This window comes from Erithacus rubecula, assembly GCF_903797595.1.
Source record: "Erithacus rubecula genome assembly, chromosome: 17".
Taxonomy (NCBI): Eukaryota; Metazoa; Chordata; class Aves; order Passeriformes; family Muscicapidae; genus Erithacus; species Erithacus rubecula.
The window spans coordinates 8,161,835-8,174,625 of NC_136669.1; the positions used below are offsets into that span (position 1 = coordinate 8,161,835).

At 55.9% G+C, this 12,791-nt stretch overlaps 1 protein-coding gene across 2 annotated transcripts in view; it reads left to right on the plus strand.

The window, feature by feature from the left end:
* Positions 1 to 213: 213 nt before the first annotated feature.
* Positions 214 to 12,791, plus strand: part of PRKCB (protein kinase C beta) — an 86,796-nt gene continuing 74,218 nt past the window's right edge. For both annotated transcript variants that reach the window (XM_079321252.1, XM_079321251.1), the window contains exons 1-2: positions 214 to 514; positions 778 to 809. In XM_079321252.1, coding sequence (XP_079177378.1) covers positions 342 to 514; positions 778 to 809 — 205 coding nt within the window. In that variant the 5' untranslated portion in view covers positions 214 to 341. The remainder of the gene's footprint in view (positions 515 to 777; positions 810 to 12,791) is intronic.

Genomic DNA, 12,791 nt, shown 5'->3' on the forward strand with positions numbered 1-12,791 from the left:
CTGTCCATCCCTGTCCATCCCTGCCGTGTCCATCCCCGCCCGCCCGCGGGATGCAGACGCTCTATGCAATCCTCATGCAAATCGCGGGGGCGGGGCCGTTCCGAGCCGCGCGCGGGGGGGCGGGGCCGGCGGGGCCGCGATGCTCGGGGGGCGTGGCCAGCGATGCAGATGGGGCGGGACGGGCCGTATGCAAATGAGGGGGCGTGTCCCGGCGGGCGGTGCCGGAGCCTCCCGCCAGCTGCGGGCAGCGGCCCCGAGCGCGGCCCCGGCAGCGCAGCCGGAGCAGCGGCGGATCGGCGGCACCGGAGCGGGCCGGGCCGGGCCCGCAGCCCCCGAGCAGCATGGCCGAGCCACCGGCAGGCGCGCCGGCCCCCGAGGGCGAGGAGGGCCCGGTGCGCTTCGCCCGCAAGGGCGCCCTGCGGCAGAAGAACGTGCACGAGGTGAAGAACCACAAGTTCACGGCGCGGTTCTTCAAGCAGCCCACCTTCTGCAGCCACTGCACCGACTTCATCTGGTGAGCCTGCCTTTCCCCCGCACCGCCGCAGCCGCTCCGGGACACCGGCTCGGCGGGACATCCTTCCCTGTGCTCGCCCAGCCATCCTCATCCTCGCCATCCTCATCCTCATCCTCGCCATCCTCATCCTCATCCTCGCCATCCTCATCCTCGCCATGCTCCGCGCTCCCCTCCCCGCTCCCCTCCCGGTGCCCCCGGTGCCCGCTCCGCTCGGGCGGGCAGGGTCGCGGGGCCGGGGTCTCACTGCGCCTCTCTCTCCGCAGGGGTTTCGGCAAGCAGGGCTTCCAGTGTCAAGGTGAGTGTGGCGCTGCTTGGGGGGGCTGGGGGGTCCCCACTCCGTGTCCGCCCCCCGGGACCGGCCCCCAGCATCCCCCAGGACCGGCCAGCAGCTTGGTCATTTTTTTAATCAACCCAGCAACTAGTCGCTGCCTTTAAGCCGGTCGGGTGTCGTTAGCAGGGATAAGCGCCCGGGACTTCAGCTAAATCCCCCGAAAAAGGCCGAGGGGAGTTTGTTTTTAATGTACTTAACACCAAAACGTGTGTGTGTCTGAGTGGCGAGCGGGCTGGGCGAGGGCTGCTCCCGGCTGGAACTGCGCAGCCGGCGAGGACTTGAATGGCTTAGTTGTGTTGCTGGGGAAAAAATACGAGGCTTTATAACAAAATATGTTGCAGTAGCCGGGCTACTATGACCATAATTCTTTGTTCGGATGTCCCCTCGGGATATTTTGCTGAATTACCCAGGCGTGATGTGGTTGCTGCTGTAGCCAGCCCAGCTGGGGGCTGCTCCTGTCCCCCCACCTGTGTGGGGCTCAGCTCTGGCCGTGGGGCTCAAACGGGGCTGCTGCTCGCAGCTGCTGGCAGGGAAATTTTGCTTTTGTGAATATTTGGGACAGAGTTTTATTTTGGTAGGTGGCTGACTCCCAAGTTGAGGTATTTGGCATCAAAACAAACCCTCTTTAGAGCTCTAGAAGCTCCTCTTCGCAGCTGTGCTCGGGGCTCTGGAGTGGCACGCTCAGTGTGAAGTGCTGGGGTGGGTCTGGCTCTGGGGGGCTCCTGTGGGGGGACTGTGCCTCGGGAGCTCTCAGGAGCATCCCTGCAGCTGCCTGTACAAGCAGGATGAGGCTAATCCAATCTAAATGATGCTGCTATTCATCCTTGACACCTGCCACGCGCCTATAACCTTAAAATGCCAAACCCATCTCCCTGCCACCTCCCAAACTGCAGCCTGAAGGCCTGGACAGGTGTTGGCAAGCAGAGGAAAGTGGATATGGAGAGTAAAATGTGTCCTAGGGCTGTTTCTCAAGGTCACAGCTTCCCCTGGTACCTGAGGTTTCACACATGGGCTGTGCAGTCACGTTACTGAGAGGAATTCTGTGCACCTCGGATCTCTGCTTTGGGGCTTACCTGGCTGTGAATTCCCTGATTTTCCTTACAGTGATAGTATATTTGTGCAAACACAGCGTCCATGAAATGCAGGGTGTGTTATAGAGCAGGTGGGCACCACAGCAGGGTTTGCCTGCATTGTTTCTAGAGCCCTGCTCAGTTCTACCTGCAGCATCCAGTGTCAGTAACTGGCACCTTTCCAAGTCTCTTCCAGCTGTCAGGAGCTGTTCTCCAAACCTGGAGCTGTGCTCTTGCTTCAGGGTTCATCCTTAGATGTTTTTAGCCAATGTTAAATCAGCCCTCAATGCCAGGGCAGCAGGTGGGCTTGGAGATTTTGGGCAGTGCAGCCCTGGCTCGTGGGGCAGGAGCTGCAGTGGCACCAGGGGCACTGCCAGGAGCCCCCTGTGCTCAGTGACACCCCCAGGGTGGGTGACTGCTCTGTGACATGCCTCCATGCCTTGAGAAACCCTTTGCAGGTCACTCAGGTGTTACAGACGTGAATGTGCCACAGGGAATCCTGCAGGTCAGGCTCTGCAAGCCAGCCCAGTCTTTACTTCCCTAAAATCAGGGAGGTGTGGGTTTTCCCAGAGCCCAGCTGTGAGGTGCTGGGGTGCCCACACAAGCAGCTGTGCCCTGGGGTTGAGGGCAGGAGTTTTTCCCTGCAGGATGCTCCCAGCTTGGGAGCTCAGCCCCGGGGTCTCTCCCACTGCCATCTGCTCTGGAGCCACGGGGCTTGTCCTGCAGAGAGGCAGGACTGGGGGTGCCAGGGCTGGCACTGCCCTGTGCAGGGACCAGCTCTGGCTTTGTGCCCCACAGGTTGTGCTGCAGCTGCTGCTCAACTTGGCAAACGTTGACAGGGAGGCAGAAAATTCCAGGACTGGCTTTTGTTTAGGGCTGGCAGGAAGCTCTGGAGTGAGGGTTCTACCTCTGTCTTTACTGAACACAGCTTTAATTCAGCTTTAACAACTTCCCCCAGTGTTTCATCCCGTTGTGCTGTGGGATGGCTGGAAATGCAGCTGGGGCACAAGCCTGTCTGCTCTCAGCTGTTCCTGCTGCTGTGCTCGCTTTAAGTAGGTTTTCACCTGTGCCCTGATTTCTTTCTAGGGCATTTGTAATAAATTAGATTGTTAATTAGCTCATTACTTGTGACTTTTGGCAGGAAGTTAGCAGAAACTGACTCTTTGTAGCTTGAAATACTGATGGATTCCACAAAATGCCTTAATTGCTAATCTGCTTCTTATCCTCAAACACGATCTCCTTATCCTCGTGTGCATCTCAAGACTTCCTGGGCCAACGTCTCTCGTGAGCCAGAGAGTGTCTGGGTGTGGGCAGGGGAGGTCTGTGCACAGCCAGTTGGGGAGCAGGGCTGCTTCTGGCAGGTTCACAAAAAGAAATCAATATCTTGTGGGTGTTGGAAGCTGAAGGATGTGCCTGGAGCTGCCAGGAAGGTGAGCTCTGCCCAAGGGAGGCTCGTTGCCCCTGGCTGCCTCTCAGCCTGTGGTACAGAGGGGTTTTCTGGCCCTGCTGCAGCTGGAAGTGCAATAATTTCTCAGGAATAAAGAGATAGGAGTGAGTGTTCTCCCCCTCCTGGGTTTGGGGGTTCACCCAGGCAGAACCAGCACAGGGATGTGTGAGGAGGGAGCAGCTCCTCGGTGTCTGCAGCTGGGGAAGGAGCAATGGCCAAGTCTTGGTTCTCCTGGTGTGGGATGTGCTGTGGGATGAGGAGGGAATTGGTTTGAGAGCTTTTGAGAACAAAGTTCTTGGTCACCTGCTGGGAATGTGCTGGGAGCTGGCAGCTTTCTCTCTGCTGCTCTTGTTTCCCCCACCTTGGCATCCTCGGGGGCTGTTTCTCCTGCTGTCCAGGCAGCTCTTGGTCCCTTTGTGGATCAGGGTGCTGAGGGGACGTGTCCCCAGGAGCTGTGGCTGGGTTGGACTCACACCCCGGGGGCCTGGGCAGAGGTGAGGAGCACTGGAACATGATTCACACTTGGGAGCAAAAAATAACCTGCATCTGTCACTGCTTTCACATGTACAATGTGGAAAAGATCTTGGAAAGGAGAATCTTGATTCTTCCTGAAGAGAAAGGGGGAAAAAAAACCCAAAAAATAAACCATCTTTTGGTAATGGGAGCTTGGATCCCATGCAGTAACTTTTCTGGGAATGTTCACTTCTCGTCCCTGCTTATGACTCAGTAAGCAAAGAAACTCTTCAGACTAGATCTCCTTCCAGACTCTACACCACCCAGAATTCCTCCCTCCAGGTTTTCCTCTCCCTGTCCTCCAAGGCCTGTGCTCTCGTTCTGTTTTGTGTTTTCACGAGTCAACATCTGAGACCAGAACCGTGCAGCTGGAAAATGTCACCCAGGCCTTACCTCTCAAGCAAGTATTTTTTCTCTTGTTCAGTGCCTTCAGAAGCCACCCTTCCTCCCCCCAGACGGAAGTGAAACCCATCACACTTTGCTCTCCACTGCAGCTCGAGCCACTCTGCAGCCTGGGCTCAGCACTGCTCTTATTGACTGTATTAAACAAGTAAAGAAACAAAAGCAAAACAAACTCCAATCATTCCGAGTTGCCTCAAACCCAGTAATTTCGTGTCAACATATTATGCACACTGGAGAAATGTTAGTGTTCAAATAGACTAATTAAAAATGTTACTGCAATTACTTTTTGCAACACAAATGATGCTAATTATATAATGCTGCAGAAATTGGAAACATGATTTCGGAGGGGTTTTTTGGTGGTAAGGCAGCTCTGGGTGCTGGAGCCGTGTCCCCAGGGCTCAGGGGTGTCCCCAAGGAGCCTGGGGCAGCAGGGCAGTGCTGCAGAGCAGGGACCAGCAGAAAAGGGAAGTGGCTCTGGCCCCATGTGCTCCTGCACAGCCCAGTGCACCCAGAGCTGCTGGGACATGGGAACCTGTGCCCCTCGCAGGGGCCTGCCCAGGCTGAGCTTAAAGCTGGCACCTGGGCTGGCCTAGCTAATCCTGCCCTTCCCTGAGCTGTGTGCCTGCAGCTGGGGCGGCAGCTGGGGAGGGAGAGGGGGTTTTGGAGGAGGGAGAAAGGTTTGGAGAGAGGGAGAGAGGTTTTGGAGAGGGATGAGGATTTGGAGAAGAAAGGGGGGTTTAGGAGGAATAAGGGGTTTTGGTGGAGGGATTGGGGGTTTTGGTGGGAGAGGGGTTTTGGAGGAAGGGTTTTGGAGAGGGTTGTTTAGGAAGGAGGCAGGGTTTTGGAGGGAGGTGTTTAGGAGAAGGGTTTTGGAGAGGGGTTTTGGAGGGAGGAAGGGTTTTGGAGAGGGCTGTTTTGGAGGGAGGAAGGGTTATGGAGAGGGGTGTTTTGGAGGGAGGAAGGGTTTTGGAGGGGGGTTTTGGAGGGAGTGTGTTGGGCCGTGCAGCCCCTGCAGTGCCAGGCTGTGGGCTGGGCAGGCACAGCTCAGTGCCAGCAGCCCCTGCTGTCCCCGTGCAGAGCACAGGGGCTGGCCCAGCAGTGGAAGTGGTTTCTCTCTCCCTCCCCCCTGCAGTTGCAGGGTGGATTTTTCTCTCTTATCTCCGGAGATAGCTGTCACCCTACAGTGATCAGGGGCCCGGATAATGAGGGGTCTGTTTCCTTCCCAGGGTACTGGTTGCTGCCTGGTGCCAGCTGTAGGATGCTGGGTGTGGGGTTTGGAGCTGGCCCTGGGCACTGGGGTGCCAGGAGGGTTTGCAGCACATCTGCCTGGTGCCTGCTGGCTCTGACACCACTGTAGAGGTTAAACCAGCCCAGCCCTGAGCCTCTGCCATGATTATTCTCCAGCTATTGAGTCTTCCTGGGGAATTTAATGTCTGGGCTGTCTCTAAGGAGACTTCTCAGCAAACAGTGCAGGCATTTGTACACGCCTGCTCGCTCACACACGTGTGATCCTCCAGATTCCTGCAGCACACGTGGCCCTGGCAAGGCGAGCAGGGCATCCTCCCCTGGCAGGGTGAGGCAGGGCATCCTCCCCTGGCAGGGTGAGGCAGGGCATCCTTCCCTGGCAAGGCGAGCAGGGCATCCTTCCCTGGCAGGGTGAGCAGGGCATCCTTCCCTGGCAGGGAGCTCTGGGTGGGCATTCACCTGTCCTGACACTGCAGGAGCTGCTGTGAAACAGAGCAGGACCCCGGGGTTTGGTGTGTGCTGTGGAGCAGGAGGTGGGGTAGAATCTGCTCTCAGAAGTTGGTGTGAACTCTGTGAGCTGCTGGGGTTCTGGAGGAGCCGAGGGAGGGGAGTTGCGCAAGCCCTTGCTGTGGGCTGCTGCCCTTCCTCCTTCCCAGCCAGCACTGCTCCTCCTCCTGCAGCTCAACAGGCTGCAGCTGAAAAGGCTGGAGAGGCTCCTCAGTGCCATCCAGGAGCTATAAGTGCTGGTCACAGTGACAGAAATGAGCTGCTGGCTGTACCCGTGGTTTGGGGAGGGCAGGATTGCCTGGAGCTCCCTGTGAGAAGGGTGTGATCAGAGGAGGAAGGTAGAAATGCTTTCCCCTGCATTGAGGGGGTGTTTGCAGGGTGGGTGGGATGGGATTGTGGCCAGGAGAAGTGTTTGGGTGTTTTTTTCCAGCTGTGAGAGGGTGGGTGCAGCTGGCACACCCCCTTGGGCTGGTGGCCTTGGTGTGCCTGTGGTCCAGCCCGGGCCCCAAAGGCAGCACAGAGTGTGGGGGGAGTGCTGGGGAGGTGAATGCCACCAGTGTGGCTTTGTGAGTCACTGCTCTGCAGCTCCATAAATGAGAGCCACTCAGAAAAGGGTGAGTAAGGAGCTCCCTGCAGGGGAAGAGTATCCACAGGTGCCTGGGCAGCGTGTTCCTCGTGCTCTTGGAGGGCTCTGGGCTGTCAGAAACCAGTTCTGGGGAAAAGACAATGAAACAAAATCAGGAGTCCTTGTGTGGGGTCCTGGATGCAGCACTGGGTTGCCAGCCCTGTGTCCTGTCCCACAGAGCTGGGTGAGGGCAGGGGACAGAGATCAGTGGGAGTCCAGAGCCCCTCCGGACCTTTGAGGTGATGCTGTAGAAAATAAAACCTGTCTGGGGACATGAGCATCCTCTGCAATGGCTTTGTCCCGTATTTTGAGATTTAGCAGAAACCACAGGTCCTGTGTTCCTTGTAGTGGGCCCTGCAAGGGCTCCCTGGGGTGGCACAGTGCCCTCCCACCTGGGACCAGAGCAGAGATGTGGGGCTGGGGCAGCTGGGCTGGAGGGTAGAGACAAGGGCTGTCCCTTGGGTTTCCCTTTCTTCAGGGAAAGGACAGCTGTTCCCCAGCTCTGAGCCCTTCCATCCATCCTTCCCTCCCTGGTCTGGTGTTGGTGGCCTCTGTGCCATGGCCAGGAGTCCCTGGAGGCAGGCAGGTGACAGGAACATCAGGGATATAAAATGACCCAGTAACTGCCTTAGCTTTGCAGTGACTCAGTGGATGAAGGTGAAAACCTCAGGGCTGGTGTCAGGGTCTGCTGCCCCAGCAGAGAAGGGCACAGGTGCCACCCTGGCTGGCCCTGTCCTGCACCAGAAGTCAGTTTTTCCACAAGAGCCACAGAAGGGATGGGGTGACAGGAAGAAAGCTCTGGTGGAGGCTGGTGGCAGCCAAACTCTGAGTTCAGCAGAAGCAATTCCCAGAAGTAGCTGTGCTGGCTGTGGCCCTTCTTGGGAAGGGAGGGCACAGTTCCAAACCACAGCCTGGGCTGCACCCCGAGCTGTGCAGGGCCTGCATTCACCAGGGGATGGGGATCCCAGCAGGCACCTGCAGAGCCTGGGGGTCCCTGCAGGGAATGCTCTGCTCCATCTCATCCCAGTAGGGCTGTGGGAAGGAAATGCTTTGGCTGTGGTGAGGGAGCTCCTGGGGTGCCCGTGGGGGGACAGAGCTGTGTCCTGGAGCTCCTTCTCTCAGCACCCCAAATGTGTGTCCCCCTCTGGAGAGGGTGGCCAAGGCTCAGCTGGACCAGCCAGCGGGATGGCTCTGCCCAAAGTGCTCCTGTGTGCAGGTGCTTGTTTGGCTCTGCCCTGCTCAGCCCTGGGCTGTTGGGAGCACCCTGATGGCTCTGAGGAACTGATCCCTCCTGGTTTAGACTGCCTCCATTGGAAAAATGAAACAGATAAAAAGTTCTCCTTGTGAGGAGGCTCCTGAACTCTGTGTAATCCATCATTTGCCAGTAGCTCTCTTTTGTCCTGTAGAGGGTGAGGCCTGTTGATGGGTGGGGAGCTCTCTGGGCCCTCCCAGGGCCCCTCCTGGAGCCCTGGCCATGCTTCTGACAGCCAGGACAGGGAAGTGCCTCTGATGAGATGTGACAGCTCAGTGACAGCTCTGCTCCTGCAGCATGGAGGGGCAGATGGGACTCTGCTCCTGCTGCTCCTCCCTGGCAGCTGCTGGGCTCTGCTGTCCACTGGCCCTGGCCACATCCTGCTCTGCAGGGATGGCCCCTGCAGCCACATGTCCCAAATAGGGACCAGACTGTCACCTCCTGTGAGCCATCCCCTTTGCCATCCCCTTTGCCAACCCCTTTGCCATCCCCTTTGCCATCCCCTTTGCCATCCCCTTTGCCATCCCTTGCCTCTCACCTGCTCCAAGTGCTCCCCTCTTATTCTCTCAAGGCTCTTGCCCTGCTGGGTGCCTGCCCAGGCATTGCTGTGGCTCTGCTCCAGCTGTTTGCTTTTGAGGGATTTTGGGCTGACTCCCCCAGCTGTTTGTAGTCATCCTGCTCTCCCCATCACAATATGAAAAAAAATAAAATTCCAATCCAGCCTGATAGTGGAATAAGTGAGTGTTTGGGCTGGGTAACCTTGTTCACCTCTTGCTTTTAGAATTTAACTCTGTGGCCCAGAGCAGGAGCCTTCCTGCCCCAGCTGATGGGCACTGACTGCCTCACTTAATGCTTGTGAGCTACATCTTGTCAATTTAAATAATTTGCTTCCATATTTGGTCTTGCTTTTGTGCCAGATTTATACATCTTGTTTAAATCTGACAGGCAGAATATACTTGCTGCTAATCCGAGCTGGACAAGGCAGTGCCTGCCAAAAAATCCAATATTAATAAGCTCCAGTACATGGAAGTTACTGGATTTGCAAACTTGAGGCTTCTTATGGCACAGCTCCCTGAAAATTGGCTGTTTTGCATCTACTTAAATCTGGGTTTTTCCAAAGAGCCCGTCTGTGAGCTTCCCTCTTGGGGTGGGAGCTCCCTCCCCTGCTCAGCCTTTGGAACAAGGGAAGCCTTCCAGCTCCAAGCAGATGAATTGGTTATTTTTTGGGGTGTGGTTGGGAAGATGGGGGGTGGCTGGTGTCTGTGCAGGGACATCCTGGGAGCAGCTGGAGCAGGAGCTGCTGTGCTGTCAGCCAGGGCTCATGCCACAGGGCTCGTGGGGCTGCTGGAGCCAGTTCAGAGCTGTTCCCAGGGCTGGAGCCCCTCTGGAGCCAGGCTGGGACACCTGGGGGTGCTCACCTGGAGAAGGGAAGGATCCAGGGAGAGCTCAGAGCCCTTCCAGGATCTAAAGAGGCTCCAGGAGAGCTGGAGAGGGACTGGGGACAGGGGATGGAGGGACAGGACACAGGGAATGGCTTTATATTGACAAAGATCAGGGGATGGGATATTGGGAAGGAATTCCTGGCTGGGATGGAATTCCCAGAGCAGTTGTGGCTGCCCCTGAATCCCTGGCAGTGTCCCAGGCCAGGCTGGACAGGGCTTGGAGCAGCTTGGGACAGTGGAAGTGTCCCTGCCATGGCAGGGGTTGGAACAAGATGAGCTTTAAGGTCCCTTCCAACCCAAACCATTGCAGGATTCTCTGATTCTATGTTTAAAACCCTCAGTCTCCTGTAGTTCTGCTCTCGTCTTCCTACATTTGGTATTTAGTCAGCAGCAGGGAAGCTAAAAAAGATTCAGATGTCTGAATCTCAGCCTTCAGCTGTTCTTCCTCTTCCTCGTGCTGTGTTGCCAGTGTGTTCCAGCTGATCCTGCTGGTGGATTCCTCCCTGCCTTTTGTTGCCATGTGAAAGGATGCAGCAGGAATAGCTTCACCTTTGGGGGGAACAGTTAAATACCTTCATTCTGCTGGTCTGAGCAGAGAGCACAAGCACACTGAATAGCTGACACTCGGAGCACATGAACAAATGCATTTTCATGATTTCCAATTATAGCAGAAGAATGAGAAAGTGAGGTGGTGAAGAGGAGTGAAAGTCGTCCTGGCTCCCCTGAATGGCTTCCTGCAGCCGGTGACATCGGATGAAGTCAGGATTGTTTTATAATATCACTGAGGAGCCGAGTGAGGGGGAAGTGGCCCATGAATTTCATTTGCATCACTGAGTGGATTAGCTCCTGACGCAGTGCAAAGTCATTATTTACTGTGTCTCCAGCTCCAGAGCCCTTCCCAGCAGCGCTGCTGTGGAGAGGCTGATTCAGAGCTGGTGCAGCCCCTGCCTCCCCAGCAGGAGCAGCACTGCCAGGGCAGGGGATGGAGCCTGACTGGGCTGGGATGGAGCCTGGGATGGAGCTTGGCAGGGTTGGGATGGAGCCTGGCTGGGTTGGGATGATGGAGCCTAGCTGGGCTGGGATGATGGAGCCTGGGATGGAGCCTGGGATGGAGTCTGGCTGGGTTGGGATGGAGCCTGGGATGGAGCCTGGCTGGGTTGGGATGGTGGAGCCTGGGATGGAGCCTGGCTGGGTTGGGATGATGGAGCCTAGCTGGGCTGGGATGATGGAGCCTGGGATGGAGCCTGGCTGGGTTGGGATGGAGCCTGGGATGGAGCCTGGCTGGGCTGGGATGGTGGAGCCTGGGATGGAGCCTGGTAGGGTTGGGATGATGGAGCCTGGGATGGACCTTGGCGGGGTTGGGATGGAGCCTGGCAGGGTTGGGATGATGGAGCCTGGGATGGAGCCTGGCAGGGTTGGGATGATAGAGCTTGGCAGGGTTGAGTTCTGGGCCTGCCCCAGGAAAGCCAGAGTAAGCTGGGTTTAGATCTTCTCTTCCTCTACATTCATTGCTCTTAAACACTTCCACTTGAGCTCAGCTTAACAGAAATCCCTGGCAATGCTCTATCATAGCTCAGGCTTAACTGAAAGTGGCCAAGAGGAGACAGAAGTGGTGCAGCTGTGTTCCTGCTGCATGGGACAGAGGCACTGTCCCCATGGTGCAGGAGGTGTGCCAGGCTGTGCCATGTCCCTGCTGGAGCCCCTCTGTCCTCAGCTGGTGCTCAGGATGAGTCACTGTCACCCAGAAGATTTCTGCACAGCTGGAAATGATCCCTCAAACTATATTTATATTTATATTTATATTTATATTTATATTTATATTTATATTTATATTTATATTTATATTTATATTTATATTTACATTTGCATTTCCCATGGCTCAATGCCGTTTTTGCTGTGCAGTGCTGTTGCTTGGCTGTGATGATGGAGATGGGTTTGGGAGAGGCTTTGTTTATGTTGTCTGACCCAGTATGGGATCCTTGGGCAGCCAGCCTTGATAGGGAAGGATCAACATCTCACATGGTCACTTGGTTTTTGGAGAGTTGGATGGAATAATTTGCTTTTTGGGGATATGGTCACAGCCAAGTGCCCTTTCATTCAACATCTGTAATTGCCAGGGGGTTTCAGAGCTGCCAAGAGGGACATCCCTGTGTGCAAGGGGCAGGAAGGCTGAGCAGGACCTGTGTGTCCCCTCCCCAGACCAGAGATTTCTGGCCCAGGAAAAGCTCTAGAACTGGACTAACTCACATTTTTGTGATCATGTGTCTAAGGACCATCTCCAACAGCTTAGTCCATTAATCCCCAAATTTGTCCTGCTTGTGTTTGATGGAGAGGAGCTCAGGAGTTTTCTGGAGAGGAGGGTGGTGGGTCTGAGGGGGTGTGGGGTGACTGTGGAGCCGTGTCCTTGTGAGGAGCAGGGCCAGGAGCAGGGATCCATCCCTGGTGCCTTGGGCAGGGAGGGCACAGCCACGGCAGCGACAAGGGCACAGCTGTGACCCGGTGTCTCCCAGGGCCTCTGAGGTGGAAAAAGTCTCACTTACTGGGTCATTTGGAGACTGAATCTGGGGTTTTGGCAGGAGGAAAGGCTTTAATTAGCTGCTGCTCAGTAGGGCTGCTATTAGATCTTCAGAGCAAGATGCTGCCGGACTGGAAAAAATGCAGCAGTAGCTCATTTGCTCAGGAAGCCATGATGGTGATTTGCATTTTGGTCGGGTGCTGAGCCCTTGTAGAGAATTTTTCTAAAATAACTTCAAACTGTAGCTGAGATTCCTTCCCTCTCTGCACCTGGGTGAATGTCTGGTCCCAAACACTTTGGGTGTGAATCCCTTTGTTTGCAGCTCAGCTCTGCGGGGAGGGCTGGGCTGTGGACATGTCCTGTCAGCAAATGCTGCATGACAAATGGCTTTTGTCTCTCCACTTTGGAGCAGAATTCAATTCTCCCTTATTACACACCTAAAAGGATTTTTCTGCTCTACCAGCAGCCCCTCTGCTGGCCTGAATACCCAAGAGACCTGTGGTAGGGTGGGAAGCTTTGCAGTGCATCTCCTGAACCTCAGCCCTGCTGCTGCTGGAGGAGAAGGAGCTTTGAGATGTGTTCTGAGCACTTTGAAATGTAGTTTGGACACTTTTTTTTTCATTTCTCCTGTGCTGTCAGCTTGCACAAGTGCAAAACGAGGACAAACCCCCCAGCCCCTGCTGCAGAATGTGCCTCAGTGCTGCCCACAGTGTCACAGGCTGGGTGGTGGCTCTGTCCCCAGGGTTTGTGCTGGCCAGGAGTGGCCATGGCTCAGTGCAGGGCTCTCACAGGGTGTCCTGGACACAGAGATCCTGGGCTGGCCCTGCCTGGCTCCTGCTCATCATTGCTTTGCTCCCACCCTTGGCTTTGCTGTGGGTGGTTGCTGTTCCTTTCCCCAGTGAGAGCTGGAATTTCCCAGCTGCTTTGG